The 26,362-nt window shown below is 44.8% G+C and overlaps 1 protein-coding gene across 2 annotated transcripts in view; it reads right to left on the bottom strand.

Moving 5' to 3' along the window:
• Positions 1 to 26,362, bottom strand: part of LOC126203145 (prolactin-releasing peptide receptor-like) — a 918,861-nt gene that overhangs the window by 47,964 nt on the left and 844,535 nt on the right. For both annotated transcript variants that reach the window (XM_049937389.1, XM_049937390.1), the window contains 2 exons: positions 25,910 to 26,010; positions 2,432 to 2,522 (listed from right to left, as the gene is read on the bottom strand). In XM_049937389.1, coding sequence (XP_049793346.1) covers positions 2,432 to 2,522; positions 25,910 to 26,010 — 192 coding nt within the window. The remainder of the gene's footprint in view (positions 1 to 2,431; positions 2,523 to 25,909; positions 26,011 to 26,362) is intronic.

Raw genomic sequence — 26,362 nt, 5'->3', positions numbered from 1 at the left:
AGTCCTGTGGAACGGCTTGCCATGCCATTTCCACCTGGCGCCTCAGTTGGACCAGCGTTCGTGCTGGACGTGCAGACCGCGTGAGACGACGCTTCATCCAGTCCCAAACATGCTCAATGGGGGACAGATCCGGAGATCTTGCTGGCCAGGGTAGTTGACTTACACCTTCTAGAGCACGTTGGGTGGCACGGGATACATGCGGACGTGCATTGTCCTGTTGGAACAGCAAGTTCCCTTGCCGGTCTAGGAATGGTAGAACGATGGGTTCGATGACGGTTTGGATGTACCATGCACTATTCAGTGTCCCCTCGACGATCACCAGTGGTGTACGGCCAGTGTAGGAGATCGCTCCCCACACCATGATGGCGGGTGTTGGCCCTGTGTGCCTCGGTCGTATGCAGTCCTGATTGTGGCGCTCACCTGCACGGCGCCAAACACGCATACGACCATCATTGGCACCAAGGCAGAAGCGACTCTCATCGCTGAAGACGACACGTCTCCATTCGTCCCTCCATTCACGCCTGTCGCGACACCACTGGAGGCGGGCTGCACGATGTTGGGGCGTGAGCGGAAGACGGCCTAACGGTGTGCGGGACCGTAGCCCAGCTTCATGGAGACGGTTGCGAATGGTCCTCGCCGATACCCCAGGAGCAACAGTGTCCCTAATTTGCTGGGAAGTGGCGGTGCGGTCCCCTACGGCACTGCGTAGGATCCTACGGTCTTGGCGTGCATCCGTGCGTCGCTGCGGTCCGGTTCCAGGTCGACGGGCACGTGCACCTTCCGCCGACCACTGGCGACAACATCGATGTACTGTGGAGACCTCCCGCCCCACGTGTTGAGCAATTCGGCGGTACGTCCACCCGGCCTCCCGCATGCCCACTATACGCCCTCGCTCAAAGTCCGTCAACTGCACATACGGTTCACGTCCACGCTGTCGCGGCATGCTACAAGTGTTAAAGACTGCGATGGAGCTCCGTATGCCACGGCAAACTGGCTGACACTGACGGCGGCGGTGCACAAATGCTGCGCAGCTAGCGCCATTCGACGGCCAACACCGCGGTTCCTGGTGTGTCCGCTGTGCCGTGCTTGTGATCATTGCTTGTACAGCCCTCTCGCAGTGTCCGCAGCAAGTATGGTGGGTCTGACACACCGGTGTCAATGTGTTCTTTTTTCCATTTCCAGGAGTGTATAATATCCACGTGGTCCTCCCCACCTTGCATCGGTTTTATTTATGTGAGAATATTTAAAGCAACTGCATTTGCCGAAAGATTACTATTACGGAAGGCACGAATCTCTTTCCCTGACTCTTTGGTGAAGGCGTAATGTGTCTTGAGCTCTTTGTTCTTTAGTATGGATCTTGTGTAAGTACGTGCATTTATCCTATCCTCTTCCCAGAATTTTCACATACCTACCCCTTCATGTTGGTCCGTCAGCAAACAATCATTTGATACATTGTTAAATTTAACTCAGGCAACGGCAAGCGTTACTACAATCTGTTTATTGTATAGTGTTTAACTTGTGTTTTTGCTTATAATAAATTGTGTTTATACTTCATCAACGCAGCCACCCCTTCCGAAATTGATCTTAGAACATCAAACCTGTCGTTACCAAAGCGCAATATTCTTGCAGGCCCAAATTCTGAATTTTAAGCAGGCTCATAAGAATTATCTTTTAATTTAACTAACTGCTTTCATTCAGTATGATCACGCTTATAAGTAAATTAATCTCAGTTTTAATTTGATGAGAGTACTGTCATCTTAATGCTTACTACGCAACAAATTAATAATTTGTTAATTAATTTATTCCCAAGTTGGTTGGGTGGCGACCCTACATAATTTACTATAAAAGAAAATATCAGAGCGCTTATTTGCATTAGCAGTCGGTAGTCCAGTAAGTTTAAAATGTCCCGCATCCCGTTTCTGTACAACCCATTTACTGTATTAGCCGAAAACACTTTTTATCGTAGAGAAATGCCCAGCAATTTTTCTCTATCACTCAATAAGATAAATCAAAACAGTGGGACAATGAAAACTGATATTTCGGTCACAGAAGTAAATGTGCTCAATCGAGAGTTAGCATAAATGTGACACCACTGAACGCCACAAACAAGAGAGACAAAACAGAGAAATTAAGAAGCCGACCAAGTGAAGCGATACTAATGAAAATACAGAAACGAACTTTTTACCATTTTCCACGTTAATATTTACATATTATCAATCTTATTTCTTATCGTGACTATAAATATTAACAATGCCTCACTGTAAATTGAGTAAAGTGTAATACATTCGTAATAGCTACAAAATTTACGTGATAAAAATGGATATTTGCTTAGAAATTGCCGTATGACAATATAATCGGTTATAAATTTTCATACCACAATATAATTAACGTTTGAACTCTGGACTAACTAATTACATGTTAATAGACTTACGTTGTAAATTCCGTAGATGAACGGGTTATAGCAACTGTTGCTCATGGCCAGCCAGTCACAACTGAAGAAGATGATGTTGATATAGTGGTACCTGTGGACACCAGAACATATTTTCTGCAGTTCACTCATTTAGAAACTCTGAAATAACTTCACTAATACTGCACAGATAGAAATACGATGTGTTACCCTATGAAAATCTATACCAAATTCATAAAAATTGTTCAAATGGCTCTGAGCACTATGGGACTTAACATCTGAGGTCATCAGTCCCCTAGAACTTAGAACTACTTAAACCTAACTAACCTAAGGACATCACATACATCCATGCCCGAGGCAGGATTCGAACCTGCGACCGTAGCGGTCACGCGGTTCCAGACTGAAGCGCCTAGAACCGCTCGGCCCCTCCGGCCGGCACCAAATTCATACTGCAGTAATTACGTACCTGTGGGTTATGTTGACTAAAACTCCCTCCTTATGCGAGATTATTTTAATTACAGAGAAAAGACCTTACTACGGATAAAGAATTACGTGTACGAGGGGCTTTTTTTTTTTTATGCGGCCGCCCTTGAGATTGGTGTTTGCAGTACCTGAGAGGTCTGACCTTGAGTGACGTAATCCATACTTGTCAGTCGCCTGGCAGTACGAAGCTGGAGGGAAACAGGGGAAGCGTACGGGCGTGTTTATCGTACTCAACATACATCACAAAAAATTCCAGCAGCGCGCGTCATGTAGATACTTTCCGTTCTTATTGACAAAACTCAATCACAAACAGTTGAAATGTTGCAGCAAGCGTACAAAGAGCAAGCCATGGAGAAAATACAAGTTTTCAAAGGATGGTGAAAATGATCTTGCGGATGCTCCACATCCCAGAAGGACCTCAACTTCGAAGACTGAAACCAATGCCAGAACATCTGATGTCACGCTGCGGGAAAACCGTTGCTAATCGTTCACAAAGATTGCAGGGATTACGAATATGTCCTACGGATCAGCTGAAGACATTGTACGAAACGTTCTAGGGTATAGAAAAGTAAGAGCAAAGTGGGTGCCTCGTGTGATAAGTCACGAACAGAACACTTACAGTGCAATGGCGTGTCAGTAATTGATGGGAAGGCTTTACCGAGAGCGAGATTTTTTCGACAAAGCCATCATATGTGAAGAATTCTGGTTTCATCATTGTGACACAGAGACAAAACAGGACAGTGCCCAATGGAAATATCCTTCATGTCCAAGATCCTGAAAGGCCAAACTGCAACCAAGTGCAGGAACTGTTATGCATCTTGCCTTCTTCCATAAAAAAAGGGCATTGTGTACAATCATGTGGTGGATGAGGATCTTATTGTTACTGCGATTTACTATTCTGACATCTTGAAGGGGTCATTAAGGAGGAAAACTGCAACCAAAAGACCACATGTTGCTCAGATGGGATGGATCCTATATCAGGGTAACGTACTAACTCATTGCCCTATCAGCACTCAAGAAACAGTCACTGAACTAGGCACGGAGGTGATGCCACATCAACGTAATTCACTGCACCTAGCCCGGTTTGAATTCCATCTATTTTCTGGAGTGAAAAAAGAGCTTTGGGATCTTTATTTTCGGATTGATCGAAAGCTAAACAACCAAATTTCGGGTGTACTACATAGACTATCAGAAAGGGGCTTTAGGGAGTGCGTTGAACATTGGACTGAATGCTGGAATCTTTGGATTTTGTCCAAGGAAGACTACTCTGAAGGTCTGTAATGGAATTTGAATAAAGGTGAACAGTATTTCCCAGTAAATGAATAGTTCTGGTAATTTTTTCACACCCCATCGTACATGATGGCTATAGAGCAGGCACTGGTCAATGCCTGAAGATTACACCACGAGAAGATGGTGGTAAGATGGTCACTTGACGAAATATTGTGCCCCTTGGACACTGACATCCGCTGTTCCCCAGCGAACTACACTGACAGGAAGAAAATCACAATACCATGAAAGAGATGTGCTACGTAAACGAAACTTGGTAGGCATGTTTCTACACCTGAAATTGATGTCCATCCAGATTTCGCGACTGTCGCATAAGATTGGCTGTGGTAGCATCACTATGAGTATGCAGTTCAAATTTGCTTTGAATACACACTGTAACGACCGTGAGCGTTAGTTACCTTCTAAACTGGAGGTGGTGATTTCATGTTAGCATGAGTGCCATTAAGCGACAAAAATGCCATTATCAACACCTCACTGAGTGTGAAAGAGGTCGTGTAATTCGGTTCCGAGAGACTGCATGTTTCTTCTGCGATATGGGAGAAAGACTTGGCAGACAACGGTGGTCACGGAAATGTGAGGTTGCAAGAACACCGGGCTCTCGTCGGCCACGTGGCGTTACCTAGACGATTGACCACCGTGTTTTGCGTATGGTTCTCGTGAATTGAAACGTATCTGCACCAGCAACCTGAGCAGCAGTTGGCACCACGGTGGCAAAATGAACTGTGGCAAATCGGTTACTTCAAGGACAGCTCTGAATCAGACGCCCTGTAACGTGCATTCCATTGACCCCACACCACCACACCACGGCCATTTGCGACTTGAGTGGTATCAAGCGAGAGCTCATTGGAGGGTGGGTTGAAGGTACGTTGTGTTTCCTGATGAAAGCTGGTTCTGCCTCGGTGGTAGTAGTGGCCGTGTGTTGCTTAGAAGACGGTCGGATGAGGGCCTGAAACCAACCCTCCTGGGTGCTAGACACACTGGACCTATACCTGCAGTTATGATCTGAGGTGCGATTTCGTATGACAGTAGGAGCACTCTCATGATTATCCCACACACCTTGACTGCAAATTTGTATGTCAATCTGGTGATTCGACCTGTTGTGCTGCCATTAATGAACAGCATTTGAAGGGGTGTTTTCCACTAGGATAACGCTGGCTCACATACCGCTGTTGTAACCCAACATACTCTACAGAGAGTCGACATGTTGCCTTAACCTGGGCAATTGCCAGATCTGTCTTCATTTGAGCACATATGGGAAATTATTGGACGACAACTCCAGTAGCATGGACTAACCGCACTTACCGTCCCTGTATTGCCTGACGAGGTGGAACCGGCATGGAACTTCATCCCACAAACTGACAATCGTCACGTGTACAACACAATGCATGAGCGTTTGCGTTCTTGCACACAACACTGTGGTGCTTACACCTGTTATTAATGTTCCAGCACACCACAGTGCAATGGCTTATCTCACGCTTACATTAACATGTGAGTTAACCACTTAACTATGTTAGACAAATTTATCCCAAAATTTTCATTACTGTACATTAACTATTATTTGGTGTTGCGGCTTTTTTTTGTCAGTGTACTTCGTCATAAATGACGCCAGGAGGAGTGGGAAAAATACATCAGCTATTGTTTACTAGACACTATGGCCGTAACGAGCTAGGGTAGTTGATGAATCATCATCTCCAAATCAAGATTCTGATTCAAATCATACTTGGCCAGAGTACAGTAGCAATAATTAGAGCCGATGTTACATTGTTGTGGATTCCAAACACACCATAACGAACTCAGCTCAAAATATGTAGGACTTTTCATATGAGATTGGTTGAAAGTTCTGTATAGCATTTCAGTGATTTTATTTTTTAAAAACATTAACATATGAAAAGTTTCTCCATGTAATATGCTTGTTCTTCGATTCTATCCTTGTCTGAGGCCACAATCACTTAGATAAAAGCCCTGTTGCCTTTCTCCTTTTTCTGATAAGCGAGTGTAGTTGATTAATGACTGAACATATAAATGATAAGCATTAAAATCGAGAATTTCAACATAACGATGGAAGTACCATTTGTTTGAATGTAGCTACTGATGATATTGATGACGAGGACAATGACAGGGATATCTGCGAGTACAGAATCGAGACCTTTAGCATCCATAATGAAATATGAGATGAGCGTGTGCAAAAGGGCTTTAATTTAAAGAAAGTACAAAAATGGAATTAAAAAATAAAAGAAATTCTTTGAATTACTTTCGTGTAGATTTACACATACACTCATGACCCTTCAGAAGTTAGATTTATACAGTAATACAAAAATACTTTCGGTTAACTGATTCTGTAAATAGAAACTGCATTAATAACTATCCAAATATTAACTGCTACTATAGAATAAAAATAGTTTACTTGTTATTCAACCTTAAATTAACAGGAACTTTGAAGAAATTGAAGCAGCTTTCTGTCATTTTATATTTTTGTATTGTAAGTATTGTGTTGTATACTTTGTGGTTCGTATCCTAGCATCTTACCTGCTTTCCACTATGATTGAAACTGCATTCAGTGTGTTTCTGAAAGTGATTAATGTAGTCAGTTTCCAGATCTTTTATTACTGTGTTTAATGAAATCCTGTGAAAGTTTCTGTGATGCAGCACACGTATGTTGTAGCGTGGATGGTCCCATTTTAAACATGCTCTACGTTTCCTTACGAGCAGTCTGGTTGAGAGTGCTGTGGTCCAAGTGTTCCAGTCAAACATTGCTGACAACAGACAATGTCTTTATTATCTTCAGTACATATTGCCTTATGGTTCAGTGAGTCGGTATTCGGAGACGTATGGGCAGCGGCGACGTATGGGCGGCTGCGTCGAATCGGAATGCTTTGTCAGCGCCCACCAACGCTGACGGAAGGTCGGTTGGAAGCTGACGGCCTACAAGGCCACGACCTTGAGTCAGCAGTGCACTGTTTGTCTCAGCGAAGGCGACGGCCCCTCTCGATGGGATCCACTGGCCCTTGTGCCGCTAGGAACTTAGCGTTGAAGGTGGCGGATGCAGCCCGGACTGAAACCCTCGGCTGCTGCTGCCGATGCTCCATTGTCCCACGAATCGGCGCGGCCCCAGAGATGAGGCTGTGCTGAAAAACTCGACGGCGATACGGAGAAGACTATTGGATGACGAGTCAGTGACGAATCTCCCCTGCCACACAATATGGCACTATTTGTGCCTCTCTACAGCACATTTGTTTCATTAAAACTCGCGACTAGTCACGTCGTTCCTAACAGAGACCAGCCCTGGTGTGGTGACATCGTCTCTCCCATCCGGGCTGCTATTGCTGGGCTATCTTGTTTTCGGCTACGGTCGGCTGTCTTCGCTATGCAGATCGCTTGCCTCTCTGTAAATACTATCTTACATATCACGACATGGGCAGATTCCAGCTCGTGGCAACTACACTCCTGGAAATTGAAATAAGAACACCGTGAATTCATTGTCCCAGGAAGGGGAAACTTTATTGACACATTCCTGGGGTCAGATACATCACATGATCACACTGACAGAACCACAGGAACATAGACACAGGCAACAGAGCATGCATAATGTCGGCACTAGTACAGTGTATATCCACCTTTTGCAGCAATGCAGGCTGCAATTCTCCCATGGAGACGATCGTAGAGATGCTGGATGTAGTCCTGTGGAACGGCTTGCCATGCCATTTCCACCTGGCGCCTTAGTTGGACCAGCGTTCGTGCTGGACGTGCAGACCGCGTGAGACGACGCTTCATCCAGTCCCAAACATGCTCAATGGGGGACAGATCCGGAGATCTTGCTGGCCGGGGTAGTTGACTTACACCTTATAGAGCACGTTGGGTGGCACGGGATACATGCGGACGTGCATTGTCCTGTTGGAACAGCAAGTTCCCTTGCCGGTCTAGGAGTGGTAGAACGATGGGTTCGATGACGGTTTGGATGTACCGTGCACTATTCAGTGTCCCCTCGACGATCACCAGTGGTGTACGGCCAGTGTAGGAGATCGCTCCCCACACCATGATGCCGGGTGTTGGCCCTGTGTGCCTCGGTCGTATGCAGTCCTGATTGTGGCGCTCACCTGCACGGCGCCAAACACGCATACGACCATCATTGGCACCAAGGCAGAAGCGACTCTCATCGCTGAAGACGACACGTCGCCATTCGTCCCTCCATTCACGCCTGTCGCGACACCACTGGAGGCGGGCTGCACGATGTTGGGGCGTGAGCGGAAGACGGCCTAACGGTGTGCGGGACCGAAGCCCAGCTTCATGGAGACGGTTGCGAATGGTCCTCGCCGATACCCCAGGAGCAACAGTGTCCCTAATTTGCTGGGAAGTGGCGGTGCGGTCCCCTACGGCACTGCGTAGGATCCTACGGTCTTGGCGTGCATCCGTGCGTCGCTGCGGTCCGGTCCCAGGTCGACGGGCGCGTGCACCTTCCGCCGACCACTGGCGACAACATCGATGTACTGTGGAGACCTCACGCCCCACGTGTTGAGCAATTCGGCGGTACGTCCACCCGGCCTCCCGCATGCCCACTATACGCCCTCGCTCAAAGTCCGTCAACTGCACATACGGTTCACGTCCACGCTGTCGCGACATGCTACCAGTGTTAAAGACTGCGATGGAGCTCCGTATGCCACGGCAAACTGGCTGACACTGACGGCGGCAGTGCACAAATGCTGCGCAGCTAGCGCCATTCGACGGCCAACACCGCGGTTCCTGGTGTGTCCGCTGTGCCGTGCGTGTGATCATTGCTTGTACAGCCCTCTCGCAGTGTCCGGAGCAAGTATGGTGGGTCTGACACACCGGTGTCAATGTGTTCTTTTTTCCATTTCCAGGAGTGTATTACAATCCTTGCTGTGGCTAACTTAAATCTTATTATTATTTTTGTTTCCTTATAACTTAGACCGTGGACTTACATTGCCTTCCTCGATGGAGAAGACCCAACCCCTTGGGTCTTAGTTTGGTCCATTTCTCAACTGAAATCGCCTTATCGATAATGTAGTCTTACACTGACTCAATTCCTCTTAAATACTCTGCAATTATTATGTTAGAACTGACTCTAAACATCTACTCTCCATTCTCAGCTCAGGGAATCCAATCCATAGCAACTCGAATTGCCCTTGGATTTCCTTTCTGTCAGGGTTGTCGTCTCAGATGCGTGAAGATTAGGCAAAACAAAATTAGAGTCACTATGGTGCTTCGATTTGCTACACCCAAGGCCAATGTCACTCGACGTCTTTCATCCCGATAGTTTTTCACATGCTGATACAATTTCTCGGTCGTAATCTTCCCTCCTATGTGGCTGCCATATGACTTAAAGAAAGGCTCAGTTCCCAAGAGTGGTTGAAGAATGTAAGGTTCTGCATGGATAGCATTTCCAAGGGTTCGTTTGACCAGAATATCTGTGGCTATGTCACATTCAACAGACCATACCTTGTCGTGGTGGCTGGAAAATGGAACGCAGGTCCCATCACATTAAGTCCCGTTAATTAGCAGCCCACTCCTCCCCAGTACTAAATGTAATATCTCCATGAGTTCCTCTCCGTTTTACCATCTAGCGGCTACCACTTCAGCGTCATAAAGCGAGTACCATCAATGTTGTACTGTCCTCTGGAACCATAGTTAGGCTGAGTTATCTCCTTCTGAAACGGAGCCCCTCGGCTTTATCTCTGAACAACTACTCCCCGTCATAACTTTCTGCACCGGAAATAAGGTGATGCTACGACTTTGGCATTGCGAAATCTTTCCTTAGGACATCACCAAGTGTGGATGATCGTCTTCTCCCACTAACAGCACTCCTTCTTCCCTTACTTGCGTAAGTTTTCGAATCGCTACCAACTTCACCAGCTAGATGGGCACTGTGTAACATTTGAATACCGCATGCTTGCCTGGTATTGGTATCCCTATTTCCATGTGCAGTCATGTGGACACATGTACTGGTGCATTATGATTGTAATATGGCAAGTTCTGTCTATTCGGTTCCGTTACCAGTCGTAATTATGGCTGCAATTCCTTTTGAACCTTCCTCAATCCCCATAAGCATTGTTCAGATGCTCATGCGGCGCCTGATGGATGGCTCCCTGTAAGTTTATATGTTCTACTCTTGTATTCCCTAGACATTGCAGCAAGCGTTATAGCGTTCCCTTTACGCATAGTGTCTGCTTTCTTGTTTGTACTGATTCCAAATCCCGTTTCAGGGTACTAGCTGATTTTCTAGCATGTATGTATGTATGTATGTATTAAACTGGAGACATAGGAACGACGGAGAGGATTCGTTCCCGCCGTAGCCCTCAGTGGTACACAACCCCACAACAGGCTACAGCAGTTCACTCATCTCACCGCCGCCCCACACCGCACCTAAGGTTATTGTGCAGTTCGGCCCCCAGTGCCCCCCCCCCACCCCCACCCCCCTCCGGGGAAGACTCATTCCAGACGAGTGTAGTCCCAATGTTTGCGTGATAGAGTGATTATGGAGTACGCGTACGTGGAGACAGTGTTCTCGCAGCAATCGCCGGCATGGTGTAACTGAGGCGGAATAAGGGGAACCAGCCCCCATTCGCCGAGGCAGATGGAAAACCACCTTAAAAACCATCCACAAACTGGCTGGCACACCGGACCTCGACAGTAGTCTGCCGGCCGGATTCGTGCTGGGCACCGGCACGCCTTACCACTCGGGAAACGTTGCGTTAGCCCGAAAGGTTAGCCTGTCGGGCGAGTTTATAGCATAGTCCACAACTTAGTTAGCTGCCTAAGCAAGTGTGTAATATAAAGTAGGCCACCCTCCGGACTTATGACTACATAGTGTGCCACGCCACTGTTACCTTATTCAACTGCTCTATCTCCCTTGGGGATTCTGCTGTTCTATTTGATTTTCCTACATCTTTCATGTCCATTGTTCCAAATACAATATTCGATATCCTACCACCTGCATCAGTCCATCCTCTTTCCGCCCTCCTGGGTTCATGTGATACTAATCTGATCAATTCCCATACTTCGTTTTTACTTCACAACTTCTGCACATTTGAAAACGTCTTTTCGAGCCTCCACACCACATTCCGCAGCTCCACACATTAAATAGCAGACTCGTCGAGCATTTGTGACTTGACAATACTACATCCTGTTGTCTAGAAAACATGACTCCTCCGCACAGGTGATAAGTGTCGAATGCCTCCACTCCACACTCAGCGAAGAGTTACAGCACTGCCCAAGCAAACATTCTTCTTTTTTATTTGGCTTCTCAATACAGCAATGTGAGGACAGGGACTATCGCCATCTCCCCTTCCCCTGGAAGAATACTGTCTCTGAAGATCACAGCTCATCACAATACGGTTAAATTCTACCCTACACAAACGCATAATCTTATAGGAGTCAATTTAGTAAACAAATAAATCTTGATACCACAAAAGGGAAACAGAATATCCTAAAATCATAAAACGAAAATACATGGCAATTCCTTTTTCGGCCTTAACGTGTATCGCGTTTGAAATACCTGAGGTTCTCCTTCCTCTCGTGTACCCTTTTACTACCTCTTCTTTGCTTCTTTCTTTGACTTTATTTTCATGTCTCGTGGTGTCTCTTCTCGAGCTCCCTTGAATGGTCTCAGACGCCCAGCATGCTCAGTTGTTTACCTTGTTGGTTACTGTAATTTTACATTAACTGGCGAAATAGTCTCTATTACTTTACATGAACGCTGGTAGCATGTCACAAATTTCTTCGTTTTCCCCTTCTGCATCTATGGACTAGATAGCATTAGCCACTGGTCCACTTTATATTGTAGTAATGTACCCACTCGCTTCACTGCTTCTTCCTGTTTCTCCAGTGCTCTGGTATTTGCTCGTTCTACTTTGTTCTTTACTTCTTTCAATTTTTAGCAAAATTTTCAGACTGATTCTCAACTTCTACCGTCCTGCCTAATCATGTCAAACGGTGATGGCATTTTCTTCCACTGCACAACCTAGAATGCCGACAATTCTGTGCTAGTGTGTACTTTGAAATAGTACACACTTACAACAACGGAAATATTTTTGTTCGAATCCGAATGATGTTCGTTCACATAATAACTAAGCATTTTTTCTAATCATCCGATGAAATCGGTCCATTCTTGCTTTAGTTTGAGAATGAATTGGATTCATCTTAACTTCTTTTACTCTCAATAATCCACACGAGTCCTTCTTCAGGTGTGATATGAAGTTTGTCCCTCGATCCATTATTATTATCTCCAGTACTTCAAACTTCAACAACCACCAATTAGCTAATACTTGTGTGGTTGCAATTATTTGCTGCTCTAGCATCGGCACCACATTCATGCATAAAAAAGTGATCTATTATGGTTAGTATATAAGGATTAACTGCTGGTGTTCAGCTGTGCGGTCGTAAGACGTCTACCCCAATAAAACAAAACACTTTTGTTGCCTCTGGTAATATTCGTAGGAACACATTTTTTGATTCACACGGTGCACTAGTAATACAAATCCTCACATACTGATTGACATCATCTCTCCTTCCTCTCCACGAGTATTTTGCACTTCCTCCTTTAACTGTGCTGGCACTACCTCTCGTAGATGCAGTTTCGTCTCACTACACAACAAACCATCATGCACACTGAATTGCTGCTGTTTTCCAAACTGATTACATTCTTCATCGGCGTTCTGTGCTGTATGCCATTCCTAAAGATCCTGACCTAATTAGTGTCTGTCATGCTGTTGCTTTTCTGTTCAGTCCGTTCACATTTCCTTTCAATTCTCCTATTTTTTCAATTAATTTGTACTCAAGTTCACTGAGTTTCCATGCCCATCACATCAACCTAATGGATAGATACTTCAAATACAGTGACCACTTCAGAGCAGCATGTTTTATAACCACCAAAAATTTCCTATCATATAGATAACACTGAATATATGTTATTCCATATACCAAGCTCGGAACACCCTCTGTTGTGATGTAATTTATTTCCTCCCAATTTAACTATCTCAACGCAGGATGAACCACATGTTCCTACCATATATCTCCTGATTTAAGATGCATTGCTTGATAATATAAAGTCCTTTTGAAAGACTTGGCGTTAATACTTCTTTCAGCTCTGCAAATACTCCCTGGCATTCTTCCGATAACACAAACTTCGCACCCTTTCTTAACAACTGTGTAAGCAGTCGTGGCATGTACGAAAATTCCCTTACAGTCTTCCTGTTTAAATCTATGATACTGAGAAAAGAATGCAGTCCCATAGTTGTTTCAGGTACTGGAAAATCCTACACCGCACTTAGTAATCTCAGATCAGTCTTTACACCATCCTTACTGATGACATGGCCTACGTAACTCACCTCTTCCAAGGTAAAGTGACATTTTTCTGTACTCAGTGTTCATTGAGCAGCCTTTAATTCCTTAAATACTTCGCTTAATCGCTGCCTATGTCATTTCAAATCCCTTGAAAAGACGGTTATGTCGTCTAATGCATCAAACACTGATGCAGTTTTAATCCTTTCCGAACCTTGTCTAAAAAGCGCTGGACATTTTTAAATCCAAAAGGCATCTTTTTATATTCATAGTGTCCTCATGACGCTGAAAATGCGGTGCTGTTATCTCACCAGCCAATCGTTGACCTATGTATTCCCTCAAAAACCAGTTGCAGTGACTGTGGCATTCAGTAATGTGTCTAACTGATTGTCAGAATTCTGCGCTGCCATCCAAGGCAATAGTCGTTGTGGGAAAAACAGTATCCGAAATTCTCGTAATAACTTCTCCATTTGCACCCTCTCTGTTCCTTTTAAATGCTTCAACTTCTCACACGAAATGCAGTGTTAGCAGCATCCTGTGCCATCTTATGGTCCACATCTTCTGTGTGGCAGTCTTCTTCATCTGGAGACTCCAATGTGCCGGCCGCGGTGGTCTCGCGGTTCTAGGCGCGCAGTCCGGAACCGTGCGACTGCTACGGTCGCAGGTTCGAATCCTGCCTCGGGCATGGATGTGTGTGCTGTCCTTAGGTTAGTTAGGTTTAAGTAGTTCTAAGTTCTAGGGGACTGATGACCACAGCAATTGAGTCCCATAGTGCTCAGAGCCAGCCATTTGAACTCCAATGTGACCAGAGCGTTCCTTTCCCTAACTTAATTTCTTTGGCGCAGAAGTTTTATGTGTTGACAGATACACATATAATTCTACAAGAAATGTATTCGCAGTTGCAAATATGGACAACCATCACCTGTATTATGGAATGAAGACAATGAAAATTTGTACCGAACTGACACTCAGACCCGGATTCCTTTCTTATCGGAGTGGTCACCTTACCATTTGGCTACCCGAATATGACTCACAATCAGACCCAAACTTCCATTCATCAACCATGTGTCTACAACCTGTACTCGTACACACATTATGTACAGGTATATTCCCATACAGGAGACTTTTTCCTTGAAAGTCACTTGACCAATGTTGGAGGATAAATACAATATTGCAGTGCCTGTGTTTTTCCGAATTACAATGCAAGGTTTCTTCGGACAATAATCCAAGTTTCCCCTGTATGGGAACATACATAATGGATGTTATACCCCCGCACACCCACCGTCGTCGCGACTGCACAACAACCATTCCCTGCCGTGTGGGTCGGGCATAACACATCTCTGAATCTAGTCTTGTGAACTAGCACTTGAAAATTGATCGCGTTTTTCAAGAGATATTTCATACACTTTTAACCACGACGGAGCCAAATACAGTTTTCTTTTCACTATGGAGTATGAAATCAGTTGAGTTGCAGTCTCTTTTTACTAATTTGTTTTCGCGAGTAATTTGATTTAGTTACTTTAGCAGTCTGTATGCATTCGTTGAATCATATTAAATCTGTTTGTAAGAAGGTGTATCAGCTTCCTTCAATAACCCTTGAATGTTCAGATATTATTGTCTGTGTGCTATCTGATTATGGACTTCAATAAACACTGGGAATGTCCCGTATATTTCCGTGTTATTGAAAGAATTAATTTCTTAAATTAATGAGAGATGGCACCGGGGGATTAATGAAAGGAGAGTTGATCCAAGTGTGTATTGTTTCGGTATGATAACAGTCAGTCGGTACTACATTCCTTCGTGTAACTATCACCAAAGATATGCTTTCCCATGAAATTGTCATTTGCCACTAATGTCCGATAAATATGTATCTGGGCCTTACAATGTCTAAGCATCTCAATTCTAACGAAACGATATTAATTATGAGTTTGAATCCTTTCAATGTCTGTTCAGCACAAGTTTAATCTTTTAACGGGCACCATTTTTAACTTCTCGTTTATTAGCAGAATCACCTTGACAACGAGCGGAAAAGATACTAGTGTGATAAGGTCTAAACTGTTTTCGGTCTCAATACTTCAAATGGCTCTAAGCACTATGGGACTTAACATCTGAGGTCATCAGTCCCCTAGAATTAGAACTACTTGAACCTAACTAACCTAAAGACATCAATGCCCGAGCATGATTCGAACATGCGATCGCAGCAGCAGCGCACTTCCGGACGGAAGCGCCTAGAACCGCTCGGCCACTGCGCCGGCAGGTCCCAATACTCTTTACTAATTCACATACAGCGAATAAAGACCTAATTCAACATAAAAGTTTCCGTATTGTCAGTAAATCTCTTCACAATAGTAAGTATAAGATCGTAGCGTTTCGTTTAACACGTACAATCACCATTCACTTGAATATGAATGTTCGTACACGCAGTCACCTCTAATTGACCCCGTCTCTGAATTTATCTCAAAATAATCTGTTCTCCACCACTCCAATGTCTAATCCAGTTCTAAGAATGCGATTTAATTCGGCTTCTAATCCCAAAATTCCGACTACCACGGAGGAAGTGCAAATACAATCGCCACCGCTGAAAACAAAAACTTAAGAGACCTAACACTGCTGCGCATTGGTTTATACATTACGTTCAAAACAAAACACAGCTCTGGCATGTCTTCCTTGGATTCCCTTTGTACTACTTTGCGTTACTCTATTTCGAGTATCTACTCTTTGTAAACATTTTAACTATTACTTCGAACTACTACTCTTAGGTCATTTCCTATTACAGAATTTAATCTAATACTCGTTTCTGTATAACCACTCTCTAAAGAGCGGTTACAATGTACAAGTGCAGGTTGTAGATCCATATTCGCAACTGAGAATACATTTATTGTGTTTCGTAACGGTTGTAGTTGCCTAAGTGCCTGTTCCTTCGGACATGCATGTAGGTATTCATTCCACTACACATAGTACATTCACTGGTAAGTCTGGCTCTAGATTCGCCCACAGCGTCTTTCCAACGGCATTATACGCACAATTGTGCGAATTAGGCCTTAATGTCATTGTCTGCATTTCAGTTGTATTGCCCTGTACAACAGATGATTCCTCTAACAGATCAACATTGACAACAATCTTTGTCAGCCACAATGTTATCCTGCTATTTTCCAATAAACGTCATTGAAGGTCAATCATGGCATGATGTTAGCAGAGAACTCTAACCCTAGGATCGAGATGTAGTCCTCGTTGCATCAGACATGTCTACCACATAATGTTTGAACCTAGCTGCCCTCAACTAAAAATTCACCATCACTGGTCCTATTGGTTGTAATCACTCTCAGTTACTCCACGCAACTTCTAATTTGGTGGATTCCAGTGCCACCTACCCACTACCTCACTTGAGGCCACTGACACATCTGTCCCTGTGTCCAACAAAATCTTATACTCTCTTCTATCGGTCACACCTATTATGATACATAGCGGTCCTGTATTCGTTGTTACTGAATCCAGTTTTACAGTGAACTCCCGTTGACGGCTCTGGGGTTCCCTCTCTCCCTTTAAGTTTAATGGATATCGTTTGACCCTTCCCCAAGGCCTCGTCGGCTATTAATCCTACATCTTCACCACAATCAATACCACCCCAACTTCTACCTTTCAGTACGCCTGTGGTCGATATTATTCCCCTTATACCTCCGTGACTGGTAGCATTGCCTTTGAACATGCCCCTTACGCCCATAATTAAAACTTTTTGAGTTAGATATGAACACTTACCTCTGATCCTTTAACCCTGTGGGTATATCAAATTTGTTTGCACCCTAGTGCTTATCTCACTTCAGTGGGAATATCTTCAGGTGTCCCAGCGGGCACCCTCTTCGACATTTCCAATGCCAAACCACACTAAAACGTCTCAAATGCTTAGAATGAAATTTTCACTCTACAGCGGAGTGTGCGCTGATATGAAACCTCCTGGCAGATTAAAACGGTGTGCCAGACCGAGACTCGAACTCAGGACCTTTGCCTTTCGCGGGCAAGTACGCTGATATGAAATTTCCGGCACACCGTTTTAATCTGCCAGGAAGTTTCATATCAGCGCACACTCCGCTGTAGAGTGAAAATTTCATTCTAGAAACATCCCCCAAGCTGTGGCTAAGCCATGTCTCCGCAATATCCTTTCCTCCAGGTATGCTGGTTCTGCAAGGTTTGCAGGAGAGCTTCTGTGAAGTTTGGAAGGTAGGAACGAGGTACTGGCCGAATTAAAGCTGTGAGGACGGGGCGTGAGTCGTGCTTGGGTAGCTCAGTTGGTAGAGCACTTGCCCGCGAAAGGCAAAGGTCCCAAGGACGAGTCTCGGTCCGGCACACCGTTTTAATCTGCCAGGAAGTTTCGTCTCAAATGCTTGTTGTTGGGCTTCTTGCAATGTCACTTTAGCCAAGACCTTGTTCTGTGATAACTATTATGTACGTACTAATGCTTGTTGTTGGGCTTCTTGCAATGTCACTTTAGCCAAGACCTTGTTCTGTGATAACTATTATGTACGTACTTTCTACTTTTTAATTCTATCTGCGAAATCGTCAACAAGTTGACTACACCTCCTAGACACCACATTCAGGAGTTCATGAAAAAATCATGCACCGTTTTGTTTCCTGCACCTCTGCTCTGGCCCTTGTCTAAGCTGTTCAGGTGTACTGGCAACGTACGTTGCATCTGTACAACGCACCTCTGACCTCGCTTCAGCCGCCAAATGCAATTTAGCAATCTGCAACAACTGACTACCTCACCAACCGATCATCTAATCCGATGACCAGAGATCCTCGAAGAATCCTAACACATCCTCAGGCTCTCTATCAGAAAAGAGAAACCAGGTCAGCAATGGCTGGATCCATTCTTAAACTATGTGATTTGAGCAGCTCTGCTTCTCCTCTTTTCTCTGCCAAACTATTACGTAATGCTATCTCATCTGTCCTCAGTTGAAAAACCTGGTGTTCTAACGATTCTGTAGCTCGATCTCTGGTTACACCCGTGTTGCCGATTTTGCTTTTGCCTCCCCGGTATTCATTTTAAAATACACTACTGGCCGTTAAAATTGCTCCACCAAGAAGAAATGCAGATCATAAACGGGTATTCATTGGACAAATGTATTATACTAGAACTGACATGTGATTACATTTTCACGCAATTTGGGTGCATAGATCCTGAGAAATCAGTACCCAGAACAACCACTTCTGGCCGTAATAACGGCCTTGATACGCCTGGGCATTGAGTCAAACAGAGCTTGGATGGCGTGTAAAGGTACAGCTGCCCATGCAGCTTTAACTCGATACCACGGTTCATCAAGAGTAATGACTGGCGTATTGTGACGAACCAGTTGCTCGGCCACCATTGACCAGACGTTTTTAATTGGTGAGTGATCTGGAGAATATGCTGCCCAGGGCAGCAGTCGACAATTTATGTGTTCAGAAAGGCCCGTACAGGACCTGCAACATGCGGTCGTGCGTTATCCTGCTGAAATGTAGGGTTTCGCAGGGATCGAATGAAGGGTAGAGCCACGGGTCGTAACACATCTGAAATGTAACGTCCACTCTTCAAAGTGCCGTCAGTGCGAACAAGAGGTGACCGAGACGTGTAACCAATGGCACCCTATACCATCATGCCGGGTGATACGCCAGTATGGCGATAACGAATACACGCTTCCAATGTGCATTCACCGCGATGTCGCCATACACGGATGCGACCATCATGATGCTGTAAACAGAACCTGGATTCATCCGAAAAAATTATGTATTGCCATTCGTGCACCCAGGTTCGTCGTTGAGTACACCATCGCAGGCGCTCCTGTCAGTGGTGCAGCGTCAAGGGTAACCACAGCCATGGTCTCCGAGCTGATAGTCCATGCTGCTGCAAACGTCGTCGAACTGTTCGTGCAGATAGTTGTTGTCTTGCAAATGTCCCCATCTGTTGACTCAGGGATCGAGATGTGGCTGCACGATCCGTTACAGCCATGCGGATAACATGCCTGTCATTTCGACTGCTAGTGATACGAGGCCGTTGGGATCCAGCACGGCGTTCCGTAGTACCCTTATGAACCCTCCGATTCCATATTCTGCTAACAGTCATTGGATCTCGACAAACGCGAGCAGCAATGTCGCGATACGATAAACCGCAATCGCGATAGGCTACAATCCGACCTTTACCAAAGTCGGAAACGTGATGATACGCATTTCTCCTCCTTACACGAGGCATCACAACAACGTTTCACCAGGCAACGCCGGTCAACTGTTGTTTGTGTATGAGAAATCGGTTGGAAACTTTCCTCATGTCAGCACGTTTTAGTTGTCGCCACCGACGCCAACCTTGTGTGAATTCTCCGAAAAGCTAATCATTTGCATATCACAGCATCTTCTACCTGTCGGTTAAATTTCGCTTCTGTAGCTCGTCACCTTCGTGAAGTAGCAATTTTAATGGCCAGTAGTGTAATAATTTTCATAACAAAAAAATAAAAATTCAGCACTAGCACTGCTGCAATTCACCTAGTTGTTCTGTTTAATAGTGCACCATCTTGCCTTTCTACACTGTCTGGCTGCATGTAGAAACGTTTACACGTGCAAAAGACTACCACTACTCATTTGGCACATGGGACAGAATACCCAAGTAAATTACGTTCTGTACAACGAATAGACATTAACCACTCATCCCCAGCGTTTCTTTAAATTCTGATAACTCTACCGGTCCCACTATTTTTACTAAATTAAATTTCGAATAAGCACGACTCCTGTACTTTGGTCTCAATACTGTCACGACACAAGAGAGAGGAAGAAAAAAGAAACACACCCTCCGCTTAGGCACCCCTAAAAGCACTCTGAAGTGTCCAGTGGGCAAGTGGTGTTCAAGTGTCCCACGCAAAAACTGTTGACTGGAAATAACGTCTTTATTAGCTTTGGTAGCTACTGATTTCCGGCTGAGTGAGGAAAACATGCCTCTCCTCGTTTATGCAGGCCAGCAAGAATGTAGGTGTGTGGCGTTTGCCTGGAGTGCTTCGTCGGCGCCCTGCAGTGCTGACGGTAGTCCCGTGGACAGATGGCCGTGATGTCAGCGGCGCACTGCTTCTCTCGGCGATAGTGGTGGCCCGTCTGGACGACCTCCTCTGGCCTGCGTGCATTCACCACAGTGGGCTGTGGAGACTACTGTGCTCTGGATTCGACCCACTGCCCCTTAGGAGTAGTCGGATGGCGGCTGGCTCTTTGGCATCGAGCCCCGTCGGAACTCAGTGTTGGTGGCAGCAGACGACAGCGACAGGCTGACAGTACTGGGGGCTGAAGTCCCTCCAGGAACTCAGTGCTGAAGAATGTGTGTGCAGCCCAGACTAAAGCCCATGGCCGCTGCTGGCGACACTGCATCATTCTGCGGCTCGGCGCAGCCCCTGTGTCGTAACCGTGCTGCAGATTTCGATGGACACAGAGAAGACGACAGGATGACTACTCAATGGCGAATCTCCTCTGTTTGAAAAACCAGCCCTTGTGTGATGACATCGCCTCACCCTTTGCAGTGGCTATTGTTTCAAGATGCTCTTTTCCGCTGTGATTGGCTACCTTCAGTAAGCAACTCGCAGCTATTGGCAGCAAATGCTATCCAGCTTTTGGCTAACGCACCACTTCTTATCATTCTTTCGCCAACAGTTGTCCGTGGCCTTTCTTTTACATCTGCTGCTGTAGGTATACTGTCAGCAAGTGTGACAGTTATGAGGAGGGTCCAAGCTGTATTTCCACTACTGCCAAGGAATTTTCCTCTGTAGGAGGACTGGAGAGCGATACACTTGGCCTTCTGAATCCTACTTAAGAGATGCTTTATTCCCCCAAAGGAAAGAAAACTGTCGACGCCAGGGAGAGTGATTTTCTTGCAGTTGTACTAGATATTTTACCAGTGCACGCAGTTGAATCTATTGTATCCTGTTAACAAAGTGGTTAAATGTCCGTTTATGCTGGAGGACGCATGTAGTTTTAACTTTAGTAATTTAGCTTGGTCAGTTGAAATCTTCGTAGGCACTTTCATCTATCTTTATTGCGTCCGATTTATTCTGTGTCCTACTAAAGTTATCTATGTAGTTTCGTTGTACATTTTCACCCTAAAATTCTGTACTGTTTTAAAACAATGATGTTATTCTACAAACTACTAGACAGACGCAGGTCCGATTAGCTGTATAGTCAATGAAACAGGAAGGCTACAAAATATCTCTAGTGGCCACAAATGTCACAGCACATCACCACAAGACTATAACAGGAAAGAAAACAGTTAACAACAACCACAAAAAACGTCGAATTTTATAGCTATACAGAGAGAAAAGAGAGTAAAAAACTCATAGACATCTGTCAAGTTATTTCCACCACCGTCTTAAAGTTCTCCTGTGTTGTAGGGGAATGCAGTGGTTATCTGTAATACAAGTGTAGTCACTTCAGTAGCAGTACAGATTAAGATGTATGCCTGAAAGTGTAAGTACCAAACGCTCTTCCACTCAAATTAACAATGCTGGATTGATTCTTCTGACTATCGGAAAGTCTATGAGTATTTTAACTTGCTGTAAAGTAATAACAGAAATTCTGAATACAGAAGTGCTTACACATTTATAGGTTAATTTTTCAAAGACATCACCGTCACCACTGACTGTATAAATTATTTATTTTCACTATTTCAATTTGAGCCTTAAGGTCATTATCAAACAGCACACAGTAATAGACTGTCGTTTGTCACATGTCAGACTTTATAAACCTTCCTAGATGCACACATGTCTCCGCCTTATCTGAGCCTCTTAAGAAAGTTACCATCTTTAAAGTAAATACGTAAATCTCAACAAACAACTGTCGTTGTACACTGTTTTGTAGCGATTTATGTTACAGACGATAACAATGTTAAAGGGCACAGACGCGACGAGGACATGTGTACACTTCAGAAGATTTCTAGAGTCTGACCTGTGCCAAAGCACATTCCTTTGTAATATACCACTTCATAATGGTCTAAAGGCCGAAACTACAACAGTGAAAACAAATACACTCTAACACATGAAAACGAGGAACCACGAAGGAATTGTCTAAATGGGACGGAAATAGGTACATGTACAGACAAATAAATGATTAAAATTTCGGAAAAATTGGATGATTTATTCAAGAGAAAGACCCTCACAAGTTGGCAAGTCAACAACGCGTTGCTCCACCTCTGGCCCTGTTGCAAACAGTTGTTTGGCTTGGCAATCACTGATGGAGTTTTTGGATGTCCTTCTGAGGGATTTCGTGCCAAATTGTGTGCAATTAGAGAGTTAGATCGTCAAAATACAGAGATGGTTGGAGAGCCTTACGTACTGTACTCCAAGCTTTCCAAATTGGGGAGTTATCCGGCGATTTTGGTGGGCAATGAATCGTTCGGCAAGCACGAAGATAAGCAGTAAAAAAATCTCGCTATCTGCGAGCGGGTATTGTCTTGCTGAAATATAAGCTCAGGATGGATTGCCATGAAGGGAAACCAACCGGGGTGTAGAATATCTTCGACGTACTGCTGTGCTGTGAGAGTATCGAGGATCACAGCCAAAGGTGTCCTGCTATGAAATGAAATGGTACCCCAGACTGTCCCTCCTGGATGTTGGACCATATGGAGGGCGAAAGTCAGGTTGGCGGCTCACCATTGCTCATGGTATTTCCAGACAGGTCTTCGCTGTTCATCGGTGCTCAGTTCAAAACGAGAGTCAACAATCTACATCTACATGATTACTCTGCAATTCACATTTAAGTGCTTGGCAGACGGTTCATCGAACCACAATCATACTGTCTCTCTACCATTCCACTCCCAAACAGCGCGTGGGAAAAACGAGCACCTAAACCTTTCTGTTAGAGCTCTGATTTCTTTTATTTTATTTTGATGATCATTCCTACCTATGTAGTTTGGGCTCAACAAAATATTTTCGCATTTGGAAGAGAAAGTTGGTGACTGAAATTTCGTAAATAGATCTCGCCGCGACGAAAAACGTGTTTACTTTAATGACTTCCATCTCAACTCGCGTATCATATCTGCCACACTCTCTCCCCTATTACGTGATAATACAAAACGAGCTGCAGTTCCACTCCCGTGAATGAGATTTCGCGCTGAATGTGGCCGAAACCACTACAAACGGGCTTGTTGGTGTACAGAGGTCTGTGGTAGTCTGTACATGGAGCGCCGTGAGCTGTATCTCCTTTCTGTGAAACGTCCATTAATAGTCCTTGAATCGGTTCGCTGATAATGATGATTTCGGGGCTCTATGTGCCTGTCAGGTTATTGCTCGGTAATCACGCTGTGTCGTCTGTCTAGGTCGACCACTTCCTTATTGACGCTGTGTTCGGCCACGGTTCACTCGTTCCTGCCAACATCGTCGAATTACAGGCATCACTCCTTTTCAAACGTCGAGCGATTGTCGAATTACTGCAATTGACTTTATTGACCCCGACTACACGTCCTCTCTTCTCTCAAAAGCTGACATGTGTGTATACTGTTCACGCGAGTGTTGGCGAAGCAAAGGTAATGTCTACCTGAGTACACGGAATGAAATTCGCAAAGACTTTATGCCCTCGTATCGGTATGACCCATTTCCAATTTCGCGGTGAAATTGAGCTGCAGCGTCCCATTTTCGTCTACCAGCCGCGAAAGTTAAGAATTTAGCAAATTTGTCGATCTTAATTTGCGACAAATTTGTATAACTCTTGTTTTTTTGAAATGATAATTAAATGGACACCCTAGCTGCAACCAGGCGTTGATATAATTCATTGGGGACATGTTGAAAATATGTTCCCCTACCGGGTCTCGAACCCGGGATCTCCTGTTTACATGGCAGACGCTCTATCTATCTTTTTTTTTAATACTCCAATTATTCTGGTTTCCCCTTCCAGTAAACAAAAATTGGTCTCCTTCGTCTTGATGGCGAAGAAGCAATCTTTTGGAACAAAAAAACGTTTCTCAAAGCCAAAATCAAATTTCATTTTCCTTTAAGAATAAATTATGAGGAATAAATAAGGAAAAGTTTTTATTTTATTTTATTTTATTTTATCTATGTAAAGTCGTCGTGCGACTTGCAGTTAAAGACCAGTTCTTACAGGAGCGCCTGAAGTGTCTCCGCCTACAGCAGGCCAGCTCGTCCAAACGTGTCTTCTCATTGCGTAGGCGTGGGTTGTGGGTAGCAGATCTATTCAGTTCGGTTCGGTTAATACAGTTTTCAGCTTCTCAGGGCTTGGACGCTCCAGCTACGAGGTGGGTCATCGAAGGCGCTCCGTAAGAAATTGAAAAAATATTGCTTATAGCGTGGGTTGCGTATCAGGACGCAGTGTCGTTCGTTGAGATAAGTCCAATAACCTAGCGTAGACTTGTCGCCAGAAGTAAAAAGATAGCGGATCGTGTGGCCACAGATCCAATTCACAGAGTGAGTTTTGGCGGAGGGGTAGAAAGTCTTATCGGGGTACAAAAGCATGTGGACGTCGATCTGAGCTGGTGTCTGTCGAGTAAGAAACGCCAAAATTCGCCGCGCAAGTGTCCAGACGTCGAACGCTGTGCCACAGTGGAACCGGTGGACATCTGTGTCATCCACTCAACAGTGGGTGCAGAGGGATGAATCGGCGAGATGAATGCGGTGTAGACGATCTTGGTTAACATGTTTGCCATTCACGGTGATGTACCACGCTGATTGAACGTCTGATTCGAGAAAACGCGCATGGATCGCCTTCCATATGTGTCGCCACACGTACTGTGGACACACGTTCGATGCGGTTGGACCGGCGTCACTGCTGTAACAATTCGGAGACTGTTTTCGTGAGGTGCAAACGCGTAAGTGATAAGCACCGGTAGACATAACTGAACTCCAGGAAAAATCGTTGGATGGAAAAAAAAGTGGGTTGGAATGGTCGATACCAGGACTGGGGCGGACAAGGAGGCTGGCGCAAAGTTGTGAGGCAGGGGCTAGTAAGGCTCTGCCGGCAACGATGCCAAAGTTTTAGTTGGGAGCTGACTTAAAGTGCCTTGACACGAGTTGGCACGTGGATGAGTCCCACCCCGCCACGATCTCGTGGCAGTGCAAGGGATTCATATTGCACCTTGAATAACATCCCAATCTGAGCCACCGAGGGCACAGAGAATAGTGCGCCTGCAGGGACTTACCCCTTGCACGCTCCCCGTGAGAGGCACATTCCCAACATGTACACACCGCTACATTCGTAGTGCGCCTAATAGATGTTGTTTTTTTTTTGTTCTTAAGAGTGGTATTTCTACAGTCAGTGGCTATTATGATGTCTTTTAGAAAGTTTTACGTGACTGTGAATCCAAACCACGAGATGTTAAAGGCAGATTACACGCGATACTATTCGAAATAGGAATCTAAAGTTGTGCTGTAAATAGCGATGGCAAAGTTCCATTCGATAAGAAACAGTAACATACATCTAATAAATACTTACTCGTTGATGTACGGCAATACGTCTTGCAGTACGTTGTACGTCTGCAATGGCAGCCAGCAGAGAGCGAAAAGGGCGACCACGATGACGAGCATCTTGATTACCTGCGGAAGAAGCCACTTGTCATGTATCCTGGTCGTGACGCACCTGTCGTCAGCGCATTGTGCGCTGTCGCGTGTTATTGTGAATGTGCCATATTTACTAATGAAATCAGTTTGCTATACGGGAGAAAGACCTGTATTGATTATAGCATCAGCGATACACTGCAGCGAAAATCAAGAAATGCCTTACTATGAGTAATTGTGTACTCAGAGATCGCACCTGAACATGGCGCCCAGATGGATCGCCGAATTATCGTTTAGTGAAGACGATCAAATCGGGCAGCATACCCGTGAAGAGCATAAACATATAAGAAGCCGGAAAAATCTACGGGATCACAACAGCGTGTAGTGTGAT

The sequence above is a fragment of the Schistocerca nitens genome, chromosome 9 (genome assembly GCF_023898315.1).
Source record: "Schistocerca nitens isolate TAMUIC-IGC-003100 chromosome 9, iqSchNite1.1, whole genome shotgun sequence".
In the NCBI taxonomy this organism is placed as follows: domain Eukaryota; kingdom Metazoa; phylum Arthropoda; class Insecta; order Orthoptera; family Acrididae; genus Schistocerca; species Schistocerca nitens.
The sequence above is the reverse complement of the archived record's forward strand: the minus strand, read 5'-3'. Positions and strand labels throughout refer to the sequence as shown.